We start from the raw sequence: 24073 nt of genomic DNA on the forward strand, positions 1-24073 counted from the left end.
CGCCTAACCCTCAAAATCAGCCCATGGTCTCCCTGTTAGATCACAGTTAACAATATATACATCTACAGCCAAGAGGCTATTATCAGCATCTCCCTGTTTAGTACTGCAGTTATGAAAGAGCTGATGTGTAATTTAGGGTCACAGTGGGATACTTCACCAGCACCACATCTCGGTTTATCAAACTGGCCCTCAACAATATTTTGTGTACATCGGAAGACAAATAGTGGCTCAAAGGTTAGCATTGTCGCCTCACAGCAAGGAGGTGCTGCATTTGATTCCTTTCTGTGTGGAGTTTGTACGTTCTGCTCTTGTTTACATGGGTTTCCTCCCACAGTCCAAAGTCATGCAATTCAAGTGAGTGGGAGACTCTATTGCCCATTGGTGTGAGTGTGTTTGTCTGTCTATGTGTGTTAGCTCTGTGCTGGACTGGTGATCTGTCCAGGATGTTTCCCTGCCTTCTGCCCAATGCATGCTGGGATAGGCTCCAGCCCCCCATGACCCTGAATAAAAATAAAAGTAAAGAGAATGAATGGAAGACAAATGTGATTCAAGTTTGCCATATGAAGTCTTGCAACCTCGGTCCTGCTGCAGTATAATTGAAAAGGCTGAACAAGCAGCTGGCTCTGAGCCTCACTACTCACCTAATGTAAACAATTATTGCTTTTTGGATACTCAGCTTTCATTAGAATAATATAGTGTATACTATAGTAATAATACAGTGTACTATACTAACTAGGATATAGTATCTTCTGTACATGTGGGATGTCTGATTGCAACTGGCACTCCAAATAATACGGATGTTTTATATCTACTGTCAGCAAACTGAAATGCACATTGCACTTGGATGACTCTTATAGAAAAATGAAATGGGGAAAGCATTGTGTTTACTGAATTATTTTGATTTATGCACAATCATTCATGTTCTCTGCTCGCTTATTGGGATAGACTGATGTTTCACTCCATCGAAAATATGGTAAACTCCAGATGTTCCACAAGGTGGCAGAATACACCACAAGAAATGTTCATGCTCACCAGCAACAGTGTTAGTCACTGAGTTACAATATAAAGGCACTTCAACAAATCAGTACACGATTTGATGTCAGATACTAGTCAGTTAGTCTCTGTTGTATTGTAGTAGCTGGTACAGCATGTGGTGAGTATTTAACTTGACCTATTAATCATGTTTATAATGTATAAAATTTTGCAGTGGTTTATAGTTTATAGTAAGAATTCATAGTTTAATTTCATATTCTGATGGAATCAAACTGTTGGAGAATCAAAAGGAAGCAATAATGGATTTAAAGAGATATTAAAAGGTTTATTACAACATCTTATCAATTCATTGTATTTTATACAGAACTTTCACAAGTTACAAGTTCACTTCCAACACAGTATCACACCCCTTTTAAGCAGTTAAGCTGAGGTAAAACAAATAACAAAAGCTTTCATAAACTTAAGAGCCACAACTCAAGTTGAAACAACTTGTTCAATGATATTTATCTGACTGAGACATTATTGGATAAACAGTTAAATTCTCGCAGAGAATTATTATCCCATGCAGATAGCACATAACAGTGATAGAAGTAAAAAACAAAACAAACAACTAATCATATTTTAAGAAAACAATGTGTTAGCTTCTCATAAAACTACACAGTAGTAAGCCAGTACAGTCTAAGAGAAAAGGCAAATTGATTCCATGGTGTGATTTGCATCCTACAATTATTTCAATGATCAAATGTTCACAATTCTTACAAGCAGTAGTGTTACTTTAATATACATCCTCTTTAGGTTACTTGTTGAATGGCGGAGCAGCATGTGATTCCAGTTCACATTTGAACGCTTTTACAGATTTTACATGACAATGTATTGAGTCTGGGAGAGGCCCATCTTAATGATTGAATGATTCTTAAGGTCAATCTTTAATTGCTAACAGAATAAATCTGATCAATAGGACTCAGCTACACAATCCAGACTATTCTATAAAAAACAATGTACATAACACCTAGAAAGATCACATACAATGTATCATTAATGATGTTATTTACAATGCTTTCTAAAAATGTCATATAGAATTGCAATCAAGGAAAAACAGCAATATGTCCTTAAGTGTTCTGGGTCAGACACTAAAGCAATAAACAGTCACTTAATAAGCAGAGACAGTATACAAAAGCAAGATATTTCCTCTATCAAGCACTTATGTACGAGACCCTTAATTTGAGAGAATAGCGATCAACTCAAGCTAAATTGCATTGAAAATGTAAGCAATTCATACAAAACAGTAATGGCACAGAGTTAAGTCAACATCAACATGATTGAGTAATGGAAAATGTACTGCAATCCTACAATCACTGCTTCAGGAACAATCAGACTACAGATGGAATGTTAATGAAATACACAATTCTACCCAAGCTACCTCCTTAAGACTATTTTACAAGCAGAGGTAACCTCGAACATTCAAACCGCACGATGCAACTACAGCTGATGTAGCCAAACTACTCACTCACAGAAAAAGTTGTCAATTTAAAATCTGATCCGATTTACATTTGTGTAACGTGACAGTATTCAAATCTACTTCTAAAAAGCTGCCAGTACTTAACATGTGAACAGTCAAACTCTAAAAAAGGTAAACCCGTCATCTCTCAAAATGTGCAAAATGGAAAAAGCAAATTATAAAAGTGACCGCTCTTTATGTAATTCCATCATAAAGATAGTGCTTATAAAGGTCATGAAAATAACAAGCAAACAAATTCCAAATGAGCCACAACACACTTTGGTGAGGTCTCATTAACAATTCACTGATTAACCTTTATGCTGTTCATAGAAGGCAAATAAAAAAATATATAAGATTAATAAATAAGTCACACAAAGACAAAAACATTTTTAGAACCTTGTATTTACATCTTCACCGTTACACTTAAAGTGCCTTTTCTTTCATCTTCATCGATTCCAGAGAAAACATTGCATTTTCAAGAACATTGCCTTTCAAGGACACAAAATGGACCAAACATAAACCAACAAATCAAATAAACAAACAAAAAAAGAACGGTATAGTCCAAACTGAAGCTGAGAGAGAATTCCTTTCCCCTCTTGTCAGAGAGCTTGAAGAGGCAACAGCGTAACGCCGGGGCACGGTGGGGATGATCAGCTCCCCGAAGGCTGAGACTGGGTGGCGCCCCTCTGTGGCTGGCTCTCCTCTGTGCTCTGGTTCGATGTGGCCATGGAGCTGGCCGGGGCGGAGACGGCAGGGGTCATGGAGGAGGAGCTGACCCCGTTTGAGGTGCTGACGGAGCTGTGCTGGATGGCCTCGTTCTGGGGGCTGCTGGGGACCGACATCTCCTCACAGCTCTCCTCTTTCTCAGTGACTGCATTTGCAAAGATTACACACACACACACACACACACACACACACACACACACACACACACACACAGACAGACACACACACAGGCGCGTGTTTACCACTCGAGCAATTCATATCACTATAAAGTTTTGGTTGCCTTATACTGCTGTACTACAATAGTGTATGGGCCATTTTAGGAAACTGTATTTACCCGATACATTCCAGGAAGGGTTAGGGAAGTACTCTCATGTAGGCCTAATAGGATGTAAAACAGCTATTTGCATGTGGTGTATGCAAACCGTTTCATTAATCCCCATAATGCAATTCCTGCACCCCTTCCTTTAATTAAAGTTCCAATGTCAATTTAAACCCACATCATAAGGCTACATTACATTCTGGGGCATGTGGCAGTGTTTCCCATCCCTAACTGCATTCTCATTTGTTTTTTGTTAGCTTGCCAACTACTGCAGCGACAGATGATTACAGCACCTGATTTTAATGATGCTCACACTGGAGAGTAGGGAAGACTTGGAGTCGAAATGCCACCAGCTGTTAGGCAGTTGCATTGAATTAATTGGATCCCGATGAAAAAAAAAAAAGACTCTACTCTCATGCTCTGTTTCATAAAGGAATAAGGAGCACTATGATAATTAATATTGCTAATGATATGAAGTCACTTGAAATGGCACTTTGTAATTAATGACTGGGTTTGGTATTTGAGAATGTGAAATACAGATTTGATAGCAAGGGCTGTGATAAAACTGCATTTAAAATGTCTTCACACATGGAGGCATCCTCTGCCTTCTTGTGGACTGGACTTTGACCGTGTGATTTAGTGCAAGTGAATGTCAAAGCACTATAAACTGCCTTGCCATTTCTCCCAGCAGAAGGTCAGCCTCAGAGTAAATCAGCTTGGGGTTTTGTTCCATGTTCAAGTGCGTATTATTACTCCTAATGACATTAAGGGGTGGCTGGCTGATATATCATAATACCAAACATTTCTGGTTCCCTCAGCAGCCAAAGCTTCTTTCTGCTCTCTTGATTTCTGATGTGGTTTTCACCGTAAGCAGATGGACAGCTTGGTCTGCCAAGTGAAAGCATGTTCTGGCTTGTTTGTGGGGCAGGCTGGGTAATTTCCTCCCACCTGCCATCGCTGCGCCTGGGCAGGACGATGAAGGGTATTACCAGACAGGTCTGGAGGGCACTGGGGCCTCAGGGATGTGTAACATTAAGAAAATAAAGGGCTTGATGAGGCCTTTACATGAGTAAGGGCCATGGAGCAGTCAGAATAACATAATCTACCTTACCAATAAATGTAACACTCCGCCATGCCTGTTCTCTCCTCTCACACATTATCAGTAATGTGGCTTTCCATCTAGGCTCATCTAAATTTTACTTCACTTGTCAACAGTATGCCAAACTGATGTACTAGGGTATCTGGATGAGGTTATATTTTCCCACCAGGGTAAAAAGAGCTCCAAATGTCATCCTTCACAAAGGTCTAGAAAGGGAGGATAGACATCCTCAGCAAATGCATGAGAAGGATGACCCAATTCATCTGTGGATCCTGCTAAAAACAATCCAGACAACACCAAATGAGGCTGGCTATGACAGCCCACTCTAGCCTGGAAGCCATCAGTCCCATAATGCACATGACGTGTGTCAGTGGGATGGTTAGCAATAGGGGATGCATAATGAACAGCCTAGCTTGGTGGCCACCCCACAATGAGGATGCTCTGCAGTCTTGTCAAGCTTGCTGCTTTAATGGACTCATTTCGGAGGCAATCATTGTCAATACAAGTGAGCGGTGGCGTTTAGAGCACAGCAGAGACGTGGCTTGGAGCGTACTTGTTCTGCATACTGGCTCATCCGAGAGGGATGGTGAGTTATGACCACAAAGCCGAGCTGACAGAACCCAGTCTTGGGAACAGAGAAATATAGGTGGTAGGACATATTTCTAAAATGAGAACATGTGAGGAACAAGCCTTGGCAGGGAGACTGCACTATACAGTTTGACAATAGGAAATTTAAATTAAGAGGGTGCATATGGCATTCTCCTCATACATTCAAACAGTTCTAAAGATATGATTATAAGCTAAAGACATGAAACGTCAAGTGCAGATACCATATGTGGGTGTCACAAAAAACAAACAACAATGGGATATTGTGCTTCTTAATCTATTCGTGGACAACCCAAACTTTTCTGATTGGTCTTCTTGGAGCATACAGTAGACATTTACCTTTACCTATCTGATGCTTATTTAGGGTAAAATCAGGAGAAAACAATAACTTGTCTGTGGATACCACCTGTGGCTTCTTGAAAGGACTGAGACATTGAAGCCACAACAGTGAGAATTTGTCTCCAACAATGCTGCCTATAAATATCTAAACTTCAGCAAAGTTTTTCAAAAAAAGGGGCCTAATATGTCCATAGCTCTTTCAGGTTGGCCATAAGTAAGACATGTCCTTCTAGTGGTTAGCTGGGGCTCATTTTAGAAGTATTTCACTGGCAGCCTCGGGCTGAGAATAATGGAGCATTACTCACTGTGATAGCCAGATTTCTTCTGCATGGCGGTTACAGGGCAATCTTTATGAGCCAGAAGAAGCTGCTTCAGCTGAGCCACTTCGTTTCTCAGCAGGGTGACTTCATTCTTTGAGAGAGAGGAAACAGACAGCAGCACTCAATAAAATGGTCACTTTGGAATACATGTCTGATTATAACGCAAATACACACAGAGAACATGTGCATACAGCGCAAATATGCCAAAATATGATTTTCCCAAAAGAACAATAGTATGGAAAAATTAGATTTCAACCCCTCTTGCGTTCGTTTAAGTCTGCATTTAAATGTGGTTGAAAGCCTATCTTCATTCAGTACATACCTACCTTCTAAATGGATTGGGATTTTAATTACGAGGTGTTAACTTCACGTTTGAACCCAAGATTATTGCCATGACGTGGTAAAAAGCCTATCACTTGTACACCTGGCATTACAATTCCAATGTAGATAGATGATGCATCCAAACTTTGTTTTACCAGGACCCCAAGCAACATGTGAACACAAGTGGAAATACAATGCTATTACATACACCCACACTTGCACTTGAATGTGGCTTTGTCCCCTTCCTAGACACATAGCTGCATCTTTTATCTACGCTGGGACTTTAATGACAGTTATAAATGGGGTCAAAGGGTTAAATTCTCTAGACCTCCTTTGTACAAGAAGCGCACATGACCACTACATTACTGCAGATAAACTCATATTTTCTCCCATGAGAAACAGCAGACACAGGGAAAGGTAACAACATAATGAATGAATGCAGAATAAAGTATGATGCACTTTTTCAATTATGTTGTTCCTGCGCAATAATTATGGGCCTTCACTGGCTACCGACCAGCACATTTGTCAGAGGTGAGCTGTTCCGATTGTCAGCACAACTTTGTGGATGCTGCAGAGATTTACACTCTTGTGTCGTTACAGCTCCCGGGGGAGCCAGGGATTTCTGCATGTCGTAAAAGAGAGCCACATTACGCTGAAGGTGACTTTAACTGGATTTAGAGCAGCCAGGGGCCCATGGAACACCCCATGGCAGATTTAAGCTCCTTCGCTTCTCCTTTAAAAGGACTATGGGTGGCTTAATCTATTAGTCTAAAAGCAGCCAATTTATTTGATTCCATCTGTTTAGCCTTGCTGGTGATGGCAGGGCCGAGCTGTTGTAAGACAGATTTAAACACAGCTGGAAGGACTGTATGTATCACATGTATCCAACGCCATGTTCGCTGCACTTCCACCATGATTGCTACCACTGCTGCGGTGTACAGCCAATATAAACACAGGCTTTCCTTTAAACTCTCCCTCTACTCCACGTCAACTGTACTCTACAGATGCACACTCAATCCTTTACGAAAGGCTATCGAATTGGTTACATGCTACAGAAAACTGTACTTAAAAATGCAGAAAGAAAAAAAAAAAAATACTACTCCGTCTACTTCAGAGTTGTTTGAAATGCATAAAAATTTTGCCGTCAGAAGCCAAATCCATGGGAGTGGCACTACCATCGATGTCCTGTCCACAGTAGCATAAAACTGCTTATGATTTTATTCATGGCAAATCTGGACTTTTGGGAGTTAAAACTTGTTTCTAAGTTTATGAATTAACAGAAATTGAGCAAATGGGCCTTGGGCGACGCTGGGAGCCCTGTGAGCTGCCTGGTCTGACACCTCATTAAAAAGCCAGTTAAGGATGATGTTAAAGTAATTGTGCATCATTAGAGGCAGTTCCGCTGATCAGCTGGGCCATGTCAGCATGAGTTTTTTTTTTACAAAAACTGTGCCGCTGATTAATGCCTTCATATAGAGAAGACTTTCATTCTCTGACATTCAGTTTTTTGCCACATGTTGTTCCCTTCTTTGTAGTTAACAGCAATGCTCTCTCTGTTTGTAACCATATTCGCTCACCTGTCCCTCCTACCCCTTTCATCTACCTACATTTATTTAAGTCTTAGCTAGTGCACCCATGACAAGTGGTGATAACTTGTTTTTGAACCAGATATTAATGACATGAACCCATTCCCTTCCGCTGCTGTCTATCTCCCCCACCCCCGCCCCCCACATCTTACTCTGCTTTCATAGACAAATAAGACAGCGAGCAAATAAACACCACATCTCATTTAATTGTCTGGAACACCGATGTGCCGCACCCCCGGCTCACACTTATCAACAGAGACAGCAGTTACATGAACTGTTTCGAACTTGTCAGCATCAGATCCTAATTGCTTCCAGCGAAATGAAGGTTCAAAAAGACACCTTTCCCTAGGAGATTTTTGAGGCCATTCAGTAAACTGCTGAGACAGAAGCGAAGACACGCTTGTGTGCGGCTGACATCTGGAGGATACATCTTTATTGACAGGGACATATCGATGTAAAGGGCTCACACACTGCCGCTGTCACATGGCAGCTCTTCTTAATCGGCTTTAATGACTTCATCACCACAGAAGGGAAAAGCATGTGTACGCACGCACATGCACACACACAATGATAAATAGACATAAACAAACGTGCATGCACACACAAACTGATACATTCATGCATATGAACACAAAAACAAAGAGCGATGTAGTGGCTATTATCCTGCCCGGGGCTGAGTGAAGAGGTGAAGGGTACCTGCAGTTGTCCGTTCATGGAGTTGAGGTCCTCGGCCTTCTTCTCCAGCGACTGAACCCACACCTTCCTCTTCTGCCTACAGCGGGAAGCTGCGGCCCGGTTGCGCTCCAAGAACTTGCGCCGCTTCTCGTCGGGGTCTTCACTTGTGGCTCTGCGCCGCCGACCTCCTGTGCTTGGGGTGTGTTGGGCAGGGGGCACTGGGGAGGCCTGTACATGATACAGGATAATAACTAGCAGAACTAAACCAGCACAATCTGAAATGTACTGCTGTCACACCGACGCAATACGCAGCATAGGAAAGTGGCTGAGCAGTATTCTGATGGTGACCTAATCAAACAGTATCAGTTAGTGTAATTTCAACATTGAATAACTAAATGTGTATGGCTACATGCACACAATACTCAAAACTACACAGTTACTGTGAATAATAACACTACAGAGAGAGTTCAAGTAAATGGTTTACATGGTGCGCAGTAAAAGTCAGGTTAGTTTACACAGAGAAGGACGCAACGCAATGAGATCCAGTCTGTGGCCATCTTGATATGTGAAAAATACTGGAACATTGTCAGATTGTGTTGATGCGCTTACAGAAACCCTTAATGCAAGCAGGACGCATGCTCAATGTTAGCTGAAAGCAGAAGACACCGTTATGTACTCATGCAACCAGCAACATGTGTTTCTCCATGTTGTCACATTGCATCAGCATCTGGGTCAACTTCCCATCTGTGTCTTTTTGACACACATTTAAAAAACTGAATGAACAGGCTAAGGTGTTTACATGGCCAAGTAAATCAAAAGATTGTGCAGAAATCTAGGTGCGCTAACCAGGTTATCTTTGTAACAATTATGACCTTACTATAAGATAATCAGAGTAAGGCATTTACATGACATTTAGATCCAGATCAGGTTAAGATTAGATTATTATTCAATTGTTGTTAAATGTTAAACAAATTAATAAATGTCTCTTCTATGTAACACTGGTGCAATACTTGTACGCATAGTGAGTGGAAGCTCGTGCCTTTAATGCAGGTGTTAATACTCACAGGTGTCTCTGTGGTGGAGGTTGCTGGCTGTTGAAGGGACTGGGGACAAGGTTCCTCAGGTGTGGCCAGGTGAGGAGCTGGGGTTGGGACTGGGACTGGGACTGGAGTTGGGGTCGGGGTTGGAGTCGGGGCCGGGGCCGGAGGAGAAGTTGGAGCAGCAGTGTGGGTCACAGCGCTGCTCTGGACATCACCAGCATCTCCATTGGTTACCTGAGGAAGCTGCTGACTTAACGTTGCTTTCAGCTTCTGGGGAGAGAATTCAGCACAGCAAAAACAATCATGAATGTTGATGCAACAATTACTGGTTGACACAAGATCAAAACTATATTCAATAAAGCAATGAAATATTGTTGAAAATAAAGAAGAGGTCACACTGACAGTAGACTACCACGCTATTCTATCTTGTGTCATTCAGCGAAATTGAAAATGGGACTTTAAAAGCTAGGCTTTTTGAACGAGGGTTTCAAATTCACTTCCACTGGCTGTCACAGCTTGTGCATTACTCTGCATGACTGTGATTTCCAATTGTGATTACCTTCTTGTCAGGGCAAGATTAGCAATCCCCTACTTTTTGTGTCAGACAAGTCATGAAGTTACCTAACAAAGAAACAAGGCAAAACAAGGCCCTTTCCCATGCATGCACAAGACACACTCTCTTGAACAGACCCATTTTGCTTACGTTTACGTTGTCATCTTATCTAGGTAACAAAGGTATAGAACTTTAATATTTTCACAGCATACAGTATGCATTGGAGAAGCCTAACCCAAACAACCCCAATGCAAAAACTTGACTTGTAGGCTAATTACATACAACACACACTAACACAACACATTCACAGAAACTATATTTCTGTAGATTGTTGTCCATGATTCACAGGCCAAATCCTCTAGCATCAAATATTGAGTAAACAAGGTGAAAGTGAATGAGCCTTTCCAACCAATAACAAAGTGAGAGGGAATACATTTACATGGGAAAACAGAGGACCACATTATTCTAACAACTACCTTTGCCAGACCAATCTATCTACCAAATTAGTTTATCGTGTAATACCCTTCCAGAAGCTCTTCTGGCAGAAACAAGATATTATTCTCCTGGAATGGCCCATAGAAGGAGGGAAAAGCCAGTCAGATTCATATTTCATCTCTGCCATGGAAACCTCATCAGTGTAATAACCCTCCATCTCATGGGTGTTATTCAACCATCTGCTACTATATTACTTATCTTTATTTTGCAACTAATTAACAGCATAATCTTCTAAATTCAGCAAGTTAATTATCATTATTGTGGTCTTTGCAGCATCATCAGTCCTTGTAAAGTGCCGTCTCTGCGCCCCCTGAGAGCTGGGTGGGGGTGGGGAGCGGGCAGGTTGAGCGGGGGTCTGTTTTCTTGACGTGGGCTCATTAGGTGTTTGCTGATGAGCTGAGTGTGGTGGGAGGCACCAGGAGTAAGGAGGGGGGTGGGGTGGGGTGTGTGTGTGTGTGTGTGTGTACAGGTCAGGCAGGATTCTGCTGAACAAAAGGTTTCATGCAGGGTGAGGCTGACTTAATGTGCCTCGCCGAGCGGGTGCCAGGATGCCCCCAGCTGGCTTTCGGTGGAAGCCCCCCTCTGGTTGGCCCCGGTGACGGCGTGCTGAGCGCAACGCTGTCTCCGCGTTTGTCATCTCCGTACCCCGCGATCCCAACAACCCCCTCCTCCCCCTTCCCTCCTCCCATCAGAATCACTGCCCCCCTCCCTCCTCCACACACACAGACACAGACCCCTCCTCTCTACGGTTTATCTGTTAATTTCCACAGGCGTAGCGTGCTGTGAACACTTACAGGTTCTGTGATCCGTGCTTCATCACATTGCCACTGATCTCCCGAACAACGCTTCATATCCCTGCCCTTCAACTATCACTTCTCATAGTGGAGGGCTTCGGTACGAGACTCTCCTGACTGCACTGCCCCCACTGAGGAATATTCGGAATATTTCTTAAATGTTTTGACCACACTGGTATCAAATACTGCCTTCTACTAGCTGGATTCATCTGAATCAGTAAACTGAAAACCATTTCAAAAACAAAGTCAAGATGAAAAATTCCAGATGTGCAGAAAGGCCATCGATAAAAAAAAAAAAAGGGATGATGAAACATTCACAAAAACCCAACAACACAGCTTTTGGATTTCTATACAACCAGCCTTTTACTAGCTCCCTCATCTGGTCAAAGCAAGCAACGGCTTACTTCTTGTCATGCTTTCTCATTATTTTGGTTGTCGTAATACCTCTCTCAGATGGTAAATGAAATACTGAGCCTGGAATAAAGATTTTAATTCACAGGGAAAAAAAACGAAAATATTACCAGCTTGGCTTCTGATTGGACAGGCTGTGGCGAGGGAGGTCCTGGGATCCCGGGGACGTTAGGCACTACGGTGACAGGTCTGACAAGCTGACAGCATAGACACAGGGACAGACCAGCACACAGAAAATTAGTCTTCCCCGGTAAAAGGCAGGCAGTACTCCCCCAACACACACACACACACACACACACACACCACAGGCTCTCGGAGTTTCCTCATATCTCAGCCTCATTAGGTTGGATGGCCTGTTATTTTGTGGAGGCAGCGCCACATGGAGATGCAGTGTGCACGCTAATGAACCTCTGCCTGCCTGTGCGAGAGCATATGGACAGAGAAGCTGCGGAGAGGATGGAGAGACACGAGTCGGAAGGCCGGAGCCAGGCCTCCTCTCACAGCCCGACAATGAGACAGAGGGAGGTGGGGAGGGGTGGGAGAGAGAGAGAGAGGGGGGGGATGATCGAGTGAAAGGGAGGCCCAGCGGTGGTTTATGTTCTCCATCTCCTTTCGCCCTCCTTTACTTGTCAGCGGCTTTCCCAATCCCCACAGACTAGGAAGATAGAGGTTTTTTCCCTGCTGTGCCACTATCAGGAGATAATCATCTGCTGCTCAGTGTTCCACACAGACAATCAGGACTATAGTGAACAAGACAAGCTCCCACATAGGGGGCGAAGAAAAAAAAACAATCGAGAAGACCCTTATTTACAGCATATTTCCTATATGAAACACTGTCAGGGGCAGCAGTTATAATTGGATTGCAAAACACATTAGTCGTATCATCTATCTGCTCTGCCAGAAATCAAGAGCGTTGATTCAAATTGTACAAGGACAAATAGCTGTCAAGTATCCTGGACTGGAGCCTGCCATGCCTCAGCCAACTCCTGTCTCTTTACCACAGTGACACACAGCTGCACTTGAAAGTCCATTAGTTCACTCAGCCTCTCCTGCTATGAATGGAATGCCAAAATCTGTGGTGCCAAAGTTGTAAATATTCAGTCTGTCCAAGTAGAGCAAGACAGATAAGTGGCATTAATATATCACTAGAACGTGAGAATAGTGTAAATGGGACTGAATTACACTGGAGAGTGACTTCAGTTTTACTGAGCGGATAATTGTTCATTGACTAAAGGTTGCTGCATGCCTTTCTTACTCGGTCTTGATGATTTCTCTGATGATTTTAATCAAATAACCACTAAAATATCACACAACAATTTTATTAACAGGCTAATTTCAAATTTCACACAGGGCATATACTGCATTAAAATCTGACACACTGAAGCACACAGTGAATATTAACTGCATAACACTCACAGGGATTGTAGTTGGAATATGTACAGTTGAGCTTGTAATGGATGCTGGGATAGCAACCGGCATGGTCTGGCCGTTAGGGAGCTGTAAGAGCACAGGGAAAGTGCCAGACACTGGCCTGAAGGAGGAAAGAAAGTAATCAGCAGTGAGAAAAATACCAATCAAACCACTTTGTGATAAAGACAAAAAACAAAAACAATGGCTAATTGACTGATGACAAGGGTGGTTAATAAAACCCTACAATATGGCATAACAAAGCTACAACTGATGGAGAATTAAACTGGAACTAAAGCAGAATCCAACAATCGAATAAGACTTAACAACATTCACATTCACTCAGTGACAAAGTAAATACAAACAAAGAACTGTGTGTTGTCCTAAAATGTTCATGCAATATTGCTACAAGAACAATTATTTCACAATAACCAAGTAATGAATACATAAATAAAAATGGCTGCTGAGTGCAAATAAACCAACAACATAAGGACATGCCCCATGAAATGTGAACTTACCAAAACAAAACCGCACAAAAATAATTTTAAAAAAAGAAACCAAAAAAAGATGAGTTGATAATGGTCTACGAATTTTAAAAAGTAACATTTTGAGTTACTTACACTATAGGCCTATTAGTGGATGGGACTTGGGTAATAACAGAGCTAGATGTTGGCGATGGGAGAGCTTGCTGTATTACAACATTAGCCTCTGAGGTTGCTAGAAGTACATTGGGAACTTGGAGGGATGCAGGACGGACTATAGTGGATGTTGGCAGTGAGGTTGGCTGCAAAGATAAGTCCTGAAAACATCATACAAGACCTTAGCTGCATTAAGTGTTTAATGAAAACCATAATCTTAACTTAAATTACTTCTTGTGATAAAATGATGCCCATATTTCACCTATTTTGTTCCCTCAATAATAGGTGAAAAAGTGAAAAACACATGAAAAGAAATTCATATTAATTCAAATTCATTTAATATATCCAAAGGAGAAAAAAAATGTATCTTCCCGATTTCTTTTTTTGAATAATAATTTTGTGCAGTACTGTTAGTATTGTGTTTTTTCCCCTTTAAGGGCAGGCAGAGGATGATTAAGCTAAAACATAAAAGTCACAGTGTTTCCACCACAGAATGTGATCTAAGTCTTATCATTACGGTATACAAGAGGGATTAGTTCCTTCACAATTCCAGTCAAATTGTCAAGCACAATACAGATTATTTTGAAGTGAAATCAACTGAAAAAGCACACCATTATTGCAATGGATGTGGAAAATCAGTAAATTACCAATCACAGAAGCAGTGGGCCACTCTTCATTCACCTATCTGCCACCAGAAGTAGCCTATTTACAGCCTTTACCTTGTCATCATTTGTAGTAGATTCAGGATGAGGCAGTGGGCTGTCTCGATGCGCCTCCATAGCTGAGTGTTCCTCAATTTTGTTCCTTATGATGGGTGTTGCAAGAGGTGACAAATCCAACGGTAACTACACAAGAGAGAAAAGAAATCATCTCAGTACAACAGATCAGAGATGCTAATTATGGAACAAACAAATTTTAAGTGATCAGCTGACAAAGTTGGTTGGAGTGTAGCAGTGACAACAACCTTTTTAATGTCATCTTCAGTAGCTTTTTTGAAGTCATGATCAAATGGACTTGCAAGTTCATTGAAGAGTCCAACTTCCTCACAGTTCTTCAAAAAGCGCGTAGGTGTAGGCGTTTGGTCTGCAATGGAGGAAAACCTCAATCGGTCAATGATCGGTTAAAAAGCATTTAACATAGCAAAATCCCTAAACTTCAAGAACACTCACCAGCAACAATGACACTGTCGTTCCTTGCTGGACCAAACTTCAGTGTCATCTCATGTTTGTGCTTGTGGACAGCCAAGTGGTCTTCATTTGTAAATCGCTACATGGGGGCAGAGCAAGTCCTTAACACAGCCTGTCTTGTAATAACGGGACATCACAACATTCATAAATACAGAGAAGTTGCTTACCTGACCACACCCAGGAGCAGTACATAGGAAAGGTTTATCATCACTCATATTAAGGAATTCCTGTTATGTCACCCTATACAATAAAACAGGAAAAAGTTAATGGAGGAGTTTAGTGTCAGACCGCAAAGACCTCACTATGTGCCGATATGCGCGCGCGCGCGCGTGTGTGTGTGTGTCAAGAGTTAAGTGTTTACAAAGCAGCTCTTGAATCACAATTCAAAAATGTAGCTATGGTACCGTTATAACAATACCAGTAAATACACAGAGCTGGCATCAGAAAATTTGACTAACTGATAGGATGATGAATGATAGCATTAAAAGTGTGAGGTTCCTGGTAAGGATCAATGTACAGCTAGAAATTTGGACAGGACAAAGCATAGCGATGGGCGGTTGCTTTGATTTGGTTGTTTACACCTCAGTCTACCCGACGCTAAATTCTCGGTCTATTCGTTTTGTACAGTTTTTGCCAAAATAAACAATTTGAGGACATCCTGAGCATAACTTCGCTAACACTTTATCGCTGTCTGTGTTGTAAATATGACAGCTGATCATGCAAGACATCATGCAAAACATATCTAGTTATTTGTAAAGAAGGAGCGACCATCTGTTCCAGTCGGTTCCAGGGAATAGTCAGAGCCCTAGCTCTGGTAAGATAACACCGTCGCCATATTAGATCTAAATATCACCGTAAACAAAGGGAATGTGAACATTTATTTCAAGGCCACTTCAGCGCACTGATGCATAAGTCCCTCGCAGTCCAAGAAATGATATATTTTACAACAGCTTTGTACTCAATCGCTATCAGTTTATGTGGACACTTACCCCACAGGCACAACCCTTGATTCGAAATCCCACGTCTGTGCCAATATCTCGCGAGCACAGCATGGGATCTTCCGTAAACGTCACATTCAGTCATACAAGGTTAGACTCTGGCATCCTTACTATTATTTTCGTTGTACTTAACGAAATTGAATGATACATTTTAAAAACCATAATAATTACATGGCAGTATATTTATTAGTAACTAGTAGTTGTAGGACTGACGTCTCATTTTTTAGAATCCCACTCAAACCTTTTTACCCTGCTAATACACTGCCATGTAATTCAACTTTTTTTTTTTTTTAAATTAGAATTACAGGTCTGGGCCATGAAAACATTAAATTGTTGTTTTTTTGTTTTCAGAAGGCAACAAGGAAATATGAAAAATAAATAATAGCAGGGCAAAAGTATATTTGATACTAACAACAGGCTCTCTCCTCGATGTGGAACCCAAAGTTGTCTCAATTATTCAAAATTATCAGACAGCTATCATTCAGTTTTCTTTCCCCAATTATGCAATTTAGTTTGATTAATAATGTAAATCTGTTATCCAAGTAGGTTCTAGGACAGGTGCACACAGTGCATGACCCAAACATAGGCAGAGGACTCCAATATTTTAGTTTTAAAAACAACCCTGCAGGTACTGGAACATTCATTCATCACGTCCAAAAAACTCAAAACCATTATTTAGCACCATCAAATTGTTGTCTAGGTTTATTTAATGCCATTTACAAAAGCAAGCACTTACTTGCTGCCTACTTACAGTACTGCTATTGACCTGCAGATGAACCAAAGAATGCATTAATGTGGACCCCAAAAAGCTTGCATGTGATGCATTGAGAAAATATTAAATGCACCAGGCTGATTCATAGCAAGTCTACACAGCTGCTTCGCAGAATAAGGTGACATTCATGATAGCATGATTGCTCTCAGTTGCGTTGGCATGATATTCCAGACATAAAATTTACTGCCATTGTTAAATAGTCAAATACATGCATTTTAATTGTGTAATTTCTTACATTTTTACAACACATGTTTTGCTTATCTTGACAGCGTCTGACAGACTTGAAAATGTACATTTCCATGACACCAACACGGAACAATTTTGGTAGCCACAATAAAATATGTAGTCACATCTGTAATTAAAGTGTTCTATGACAGCAGAGTTTTACATAGCAAACAGGATAAGGAAAGCAACCATCAAACAGAATAGACCCATGGCTTCGGACAGGGCAAATCCCAGGATGGCATAGGAGAACAGCTGCTGCTTCAGAGATGGGTTCCTGCAAAACAAGAAGATATTGTCAGGGAATCTCTGACAGAAATACAACAAAACACACACCAGAAACATATCTAAGTCCTAGTGAATTTGATTATTTTAAGACTCCCAGTCATGAGACTGAAAGGATCTGGCTTCTAAGCAATTTCCAGGTCTTGTGGCAGGACTGAAACAAACCTAGCATAGCCGATGATGAGACTGCCGAACACTGTCCCAATTCCAGCACCAGATCCAGCTACTCCGACTGTCGCAGCTCCGGCACCAATGAACTTGGCGGCGGTGTCGATGTCCCTGCTCACAGCGCTGGTCTGGAAGCCTCTCAGTGCGACCTGAGTGAGGGGGCTCTGTGGCATCAGGGCGACATTGCTCTGAGGGGTGGAAAGAGACCAGACATGACTGTAAACTTTCAGCCTTAAAACATACCCATCGATCATATTGGTTAAATACACCGGCTCATGAGATATGAAGATGAATATAGCTTAAGTAGAAAGATGTAGTAGTAGCAGCGTTTCTTACCTCTGTTACATCAGGCCTGGACAGCACAGAGGCAGAGAGGGGTCTGTAAAGAGCCCGGGAACCAGCACGGACCTGCAACAAGGGCACAGATACAAAAACACAGATATTTAGCCATATAGCACATGCAAGTCCACTATGACTAACAAAAAAAAAGACTGTTGCTGGCTCTCCTTTGTCAGCGACAGCAAACACATGAGCAGGTGGAAGGCACCTTGAATGTCACTTGACAGTTGAAACTGTCATTCACTGTTGTGCATGTTCACCCTGTGACATTAATGGTCTGTTAATACTGTAAGTACTGTATACGTTTTTGAGACACGATGCTTGAAAAGTACAGTGTACTTTTGATAGTAAGCTTTACCATAGTCCTATTGTATTTTAAACAATATGTGTTAGCTATCTTAACCTGCTGGAAACAGAAACATGACCTTGGAAGATGACTCACAGCCCAAATTAAACCTTTAGGGAGACCAACAGTTCCCTAATGAAATAAGTGATAGTTGGTGTGTTAGCTGTAGGCTTAAGTGTATGTTTGACAAATGAACTTTGCGCTAGTAGCTAACAGGGACTTGTGGATGACCTTAGCTGACGACAATCACTTAACTTGTTATCTACAAGCTTAAGCTATGCATTTTCACGGATTCTTGCAAATATCTGATTTGTGCATTGCATGCATCAACCTTATTGTTGCTACAATGCCACGCACACAGGGCATGTCATCCTGTACCATAGCATTAGCTGGCTAGCAGGGAAGCTAGCCTGCTGGCCTAGTCTGCAGATACCCTTGCCAGTCAGCTACACTCAAGTTCAACCGAAGGCCCTCACGGATTTACTCGTGATATTAGACAGCAGGATCAAATGCACAGCGGCTGAAACAAACCGAAGAAATACACTTACCAGAGCCGGCGTAGAGACGAACTTTGCACAGGCGTACATTTTGTTATTTAGGTAGTTTAACCGGTTTGGTCAAATCTGATTGAAGCCCGGGTCTCTCTGAGAATGGAAGACCAGACAGAAGTAAGGTCAAATGGGTGTAAAAATGCTCCACTGAGAAAATAAAGACACTCGAATACACATTCACATCCATTTTGCATGCTGTCCTCACTTGTGCAGTGCAATATGAAGTTAAGCAGGAGGATGAATAAGGATTTACAAAGATCGGCTTCTCATAGAAACTGCCATTACACACTTACCGACTGCAGAGGTCGAACCACAGTGAACGAGTACGCATGCGCGACGTGATGTATATAGACGCCCGGATGATGACAATGGAAGGTCATTTCACAATAACTTTATTAAACAGGATCACAGGGGCAATATTCATTCACAACATAAAACCTCCTTGTTCACAACAGCTAGTCATGTGTTAGGCTACTTTCATTTTGTGTCTAATGAAAAATTTACTTTTCTTCTCTAAATACAATTACTGAAAAGGAATATAACATTTATTTTCATCAATTTGTATGGGCTATGAATTAGCAGAGAGGTGGAAATTGGCATTTCTTACTGGCATCCAAACTTTTTAACCACACAACTGCCTATGGAAAACAGCATTTTTTAAAGACCCCTAATTATAATACCATGTAGGCATCATTTTCCCCCTCTCTCTCTTTCTCACTTTCTTTTAATTTCACCCATATAAGTTTTTATTGTGTGCTTCGTCTTTTGAACTGGATGAACACAAATATGCCTTGTTGTTTGTAAATTGCTCAGTAAATTAGATAAAACTCAGTTGCTAGGCTGTCTCTACCATATGTTGACCTGGAAATGTTTCAGCAAAATGAGATGCAAACTAATTATAATCCTAGTCTAAAGAGAAAAATATCTTAGCATTAATGAGGCAGTTTTAGATTTGAGCAGTAGGGGTGCAGTAGCAACAAACATAGATGTTCTTTGTAGAACATCAACAGTTTGTTCTCTCTAGAACCCTCCAAGCCCCAGTTTCTTGGCCTAGTTTCATTTGTTTGGAGCCCCAAATGGTGATGTAGGATTGTTTTTTCTGAGTTTTGGCCCCAGGATGAGAGAATTGGCTGAAAGGTTTTAAGGGGCATCTTACCCACAATACTTCTGAACTCTGTTTTGTACCAGACATTGGCATAATTCCTAAAAATATAAAATATTTTGTCAATATTTTCAATCAGTAATTGTGTAACTTTAGAGAATATTAAAATAACAATCCTAAATGTTCATTGGATATTTGCTTGTAAGTATTTTTTTTATTCCCTAAAAGCTGTACCTATTCACTAAAGTAAGTGTATAAAACAACTTAAACCACTAAGTTTAAAAAGATGGTTAGGTCTTGGCTATGCTACTTTATTATTTAACACTTTTTTGGATAAGTGTCCTAATTCAAACTCATTAACTCCTACACTAATGAATTATTGCAAGTCAGTTTACAGTTTTGGGGATAGGTGTTGGATTAGCATATATGTGATGAATAAGCTTTGTTTATGTCTCTGATTCCTTCCTTTCCCCATTCAAGAAGTCTATGCAATTAAGAAAGAAAGAAATATTGAAAGAAAGAGAGATAAACACCAATATATTTCATATTGAACATATAAGTTGCAAATGGGCCTTTGGCAACTTTCTCATCACAGAAGTCGAAATGCAAGTTTATTTTAATGCAATCTGTTTCCAGACGTTAAAAATGTTCATGTCCAGGTTACAACTCTCAAGCTGAGAGGAGGACGAAGTATAAAACAGAGACGGTCGAAGCTCTCAGGTTCCTCTGGGCACTGACATTACAGCCACACCCTGCCCCCAACGTGCAAACATTTTTCAAATTCATAAAACCAGGGAGACAAAAACCTTCTTATCTATAGCAATTTCTTTCACATAGACTTTAATTACAGAAATATTAGATGTGTAGGCTATCTTTCCTAACAGCATTTTTAGAATAAGCGAAAGTTCAGCAAACTACTGGAGAGCTTTTTGTAACACAGCACAGTTACATTGATTTCTGTATTTTTAGGTAAGTGTAAATAACAATAAATATACTTATATTTTGAAAAGGACATATTTTCAATTTTGAAATTATTCCTAGACATTTAAAACAGCTTGGATAATATTCAGCTGTACGTTTGGAGCAGGGTGGTAAACACATCAGTTTTTTCAAGAATTTCCAGGGAAAAAAGTGAAAATGACCATCGATAAATTTGTCATCGTTAACTTTAAGACACCTTGGCCCCTCTTAAATGTTGCTACATATGGCCACACTGGGCCGGGGCTCAACCGTGGGAACTTGGGGCGTTTTCCAAGGCTGGAAATTCTTGGCTGTGGCATTCCTGATGGTCACGAGAAAACCAGGAAAAGACGGTATGTTTAGATGGGATTTGGCCAAGAATAGGAAGGCGACCTTAACTATTTTGTGAAAGACCATGTACTTCCTGTTTTAAGGTGCAGTTTCCTAGTATTTCACTGAGTCATGTACAGAGACATAAAGATGCTCAGTGGTAGTTTTTTTTTTTTTTCCTTTAGTGGAGTGGGTCAACCCTTTTCTTTACAATTGGATCAAGAATTTAGTTCAGGTAGAAAAAATTAAGAAGAAATCCTTGTTTGGAGAGTAGCCTGTATAACATTCCAATTAGTACAACACCAGAAGGAACAGTAATTGCAAGATTATACTAAGTGCTTTCAATGCATTGATTATTTAATGTAGACCTATGTCCAATATCCCCAACTGCCTTTGATACATATTTTGTTTTTATTTAGATCTAATATGTTTTTTAGACCCTGTCTTTGATCAGCTTTGCCTCAGGCTACTCTACAGCTTGTGGTTGCATGTGGTAGCAAAATTTTAACTAGTTTCTCAGTGCAAGTTTTTCACCCATATCCAACCGCCTGCCCCTGTCCACCAGCATCACCTGTTGTGGTGTGAATTTAACAGTCTGCCCAGAGGGATCGGTGGCTCGGGGCCTTGTCTCTGCAACTCAGGCTGAGGGTGGAGCTGCAGGCTACCAACACCAGGCGGATTTGTAATCTTGATGAATGACTCTACAGCAGCTGGTCTGTGATGGAAAGGTAATGAGCATGGGGAGTCTTTGCTGCATGCTGGCTGTAAGGGAGGAATGTCCCACTGGCTCCTCAGGTATGATCTTTTCAGTTTTGCAGGGAAGACGAAGCCATAGATTCTTGATCTCATGAGCATTGAGTAGAATCAGTCAGTAGATCATAAATGTCTCAGACATGGTGTAAAAGACAGTGAAGGATCATATGCATTAACAAAACAACAGAACAGCTACACACAAGTAATTAGGATTCTATTCTATTCTATGTTATTCGGAGCATTTGTGTGATGTCTTTATTCTGAGCTTGGACTATTCGCTCAAATTCAGCTGTTCTTATTCAAAGGCCTATTTTACATGATTGCATTTATTGTCGTGTATCAGGGATAGGCTATGCAATGATCAAACTTCGATTTCATAACATAAACAAACTTAATGCATAATCTGGTAAAACTGTGTCTCATGTTCAATGATTATCATTTAGAAACTGATCTGTAATTGCATCAATATATCTCAAGCGCTACCTGAGACATGAAGGTGTTATCAGAAAGAAAGAACAAGATCATTCCTTTAAAAGTCCAGCAGAGGGTGCAATTGGGTCTAATGTGATCATAGCCTTTGTTGCCAGGGTCAATAGAGGCTCTGAGAGCGTAGCCTGAGCACTACATTGCAACAACAGCACCAAAATTCATTGGTATGGATTGATTGGCATAGAACATTTTCTCTAGTTTTTACCTGATATGCATATAAAGAATCATCCTAAAGAGTAAAAAAATACTTTTATTACATTTGTGTGGTACTGTACCTCATATTGGCTAAAATTGTTCCGTGAATCCTGTAAATTATGTATGTATAGAGGGAGCTTTCACAACAAAATGTACTACCTTTAATTGAATGCTACTGATATTATATTTCTGTCAATGCATATCTAAAACATAAGTAGGACTAAGTGTAATGTAGCCGTATACGTATAGGTCAGAGCTGACTGTATGATAAAACATGAGCATTAACAATATATTAATTGCTAGACAGCACACATCAAAGTGGCCGTTAACTACCTGAGGTCAATGTCATATTGTCTAATTAACAGGGCAGTGGTTGTGTGGTCCTACATGACTGTGGAAGGTGGAGAGAGCAGCCTATCCCATGCACCCCCCCACCCCCCCCTTTACCCACCTTTTACTTCCTCCCATTCGGAGGCACGCACGCACTCGCTGTCTGAGTTCTTGCATAGAACACTCTGAGACATTCCATTTGCATGCCCGCCCCATCAAGCTGGATGCACTCAGACTGGTAATAAAAGGCATTGACCCCCTTAACCTTTATGAATTACAATTTGTGCCTGCAGCACGTCCTGTCAGAGGCCTCAGAAAAGCAGGCACCTCAGCCGGGGTGTGTGCGTGTTGTTTTGCAGTTGTTAAGGAGAGGGGAAAAGGTTTTTACAGCTCCTCGTCGGAGCTCCTGACAAGCTGGGAGGAGGCGGTCTGACAGCAGAAGCAGGGTAGGGAGGGACTGCAGCGCTGCTGATGGCTCCATGCTAATCTCCATCCCTGGATGCAGCACAAAACTACAGAGGCTCATATCTTTGGCAAGACCAGGGATACATAGGTTATTGCATGCAAGTTCATCTATGTTCTACTATATGAGCAGCCATCTTCCTCTTTATCTGAGAGCACTCAGTCACTTACCTCTTATTGCTCAGTCTCCAGTAGATCACTTGAGGCAGTTTCCCACTCTTAAAATGCTAATTGGAGCCAGGAATAGATAAAACCAGATTTTGGCTTTTGATGGAACCATCCAACGAGTCTATTGTTGCAAGTTTTGTGTAATAAAAGGCTAACTCTGAAACCGTTTTGGGTTTGTGTGGACAGAGAGCAATCAGGACAAGAAGTAGACAAGCTTAGAGCACTTGTATGTGATTGGTTTAGGGGTTATAAATGACAAGAACCAATCTACAGTAGATCAGTGTAATCCAAATTAGCATTTCACCCACGCATTCTGAATTTGTTCAAACATCTCCCAGATAGGATTTGTTGCAGCCTGAAAAACTAAGGAAAACAGATAATATTTGAGCCAAAGTATTGTCTTTATGTACATCTATGCTTTCCAGTCATTTAAGGAAATAGCCACTAGCTGGTCCTTGGCTGTGTAAAAATTAATTTCTGGAGCTCCAGTGGTTCGAGGGAAGTTTTTCTTTATGAATTAATAAACCTTGATAAACACATTTCCTGCCCTTCCTAGAAAGACATGTCAATTGGCCTAGTGATAGTTCAGATGCTTG

General features: G+C 41.1%; 2 protein-coding genes across 4 annotated transcripts; both read right to left on the reverse strand.

Annotated features, from left to right (window-relative positions):
* Nucleotides 1-1297: 1297 nt before the first annotated feature.
* On the reverse strand, nucleotides 1298-16029 carry atf2 (activating transcription factor 2). Of its 2 annotated transcripts, XM_078286074.1 has the most exons (12): nucleotides 15997-16029; nucleotides 15175-15247; nucleotides 14990-15086; nucleotides 14785-14903; nucleotides 14540-14665; nucleotides 13803-13966; nucleotides 13192-13306; nucleotides 11886-11972; nucleotides 9547-9792; nucleotides 8504-8710; nucleotides 5886-5991; nucleotides 1298-3362 (listed from the first exon to the last, which is right to left on the reverse strand). In XM_078286074.1, the coding sequence occupies exons 2-12, from the start codon at nucleotides 15220-15222 to the stop codon at nucleotides 3142-3144; spliced, it is 1536 nt and encodes a 511-aa protein (XP_078142200.1). In that variant the 5' UTR covers nucleotides 15223-15247; nucleotides 15997-16029; the 3' UTR covers nucleotides 1298-3141. The 2 variants fall into 2 exon arrangements, with proteins under 2 accessions (XP_078142200.1, XP_078142199.1); XM_078286073.1 differs by lacking the exons at nucleotides 1298-3362; nucleotides 5886-5991; nucleotides 8504-8710; ... (2 more) ...; nucleotides 13192-13306; nucleotides 15997-16029 and having other exon boundaries at nucleotides 13799-13981; nucleotides 15175-15234.
* Nucleotides 16030-16694: 665 nt separating this feature from the next.
* atp5mc3a (ATP synthase membrane subunit c locus 3a) lies at nucleotides 16695-19021 on the reverse strand. 2 transcript variants are annotated; one of them, XM_071917899.1, is made up of 5 exons: nucleotides 18982-19021; nucleotides 18686-18781; nucleotides 17789-17860; nucleotides 17450-17640; nucleotides 16695-17276 (listed from the first exon to the last, which is right to left on the reverse strand). In XM_071917899.1, the coding sequence occupies exons 2-5, from the start codon at nucleotides 18722-18724 to the stop codon at nucleotides 17162-17164; spliced, it is 417 nt and encodes a 138-aa protein (XP_071774000.1). In that variant the 5' UTR covers nucleotides 18725-18781; nucleotides 18982-19021; the 3' UTR covers nucleotides 16695-17161. The 2 variants fall into 2 exon arrangements, with proteins under 2 accessions (XP_071774000.1, XP_071774001.1); XM_071917900.2 differs by lacking the exon at nucleotides 18982-19021 and adding an exon at nucleotides 18894-18979.
* Between the last annotated feature and the right edge of the window lie 5052 nt (nucleotides 19022-24073).

The sequence above is a fragment of the Centroberyx gerrardi genome, chromosome 10, assembly GCF_048128805.1.
Source record: "Centroberyx gerrardi isolate f3 chromosome 10, fCenGer3.hap1.cur.20231027, whole genome shotgun sequence".
Lineage (NCBI taxonomy): Eukaryota > Metazoa > Chordata > Actinopteri > Beryciformes > Berycidae > Centroberyx > Centroberyx gerrardi.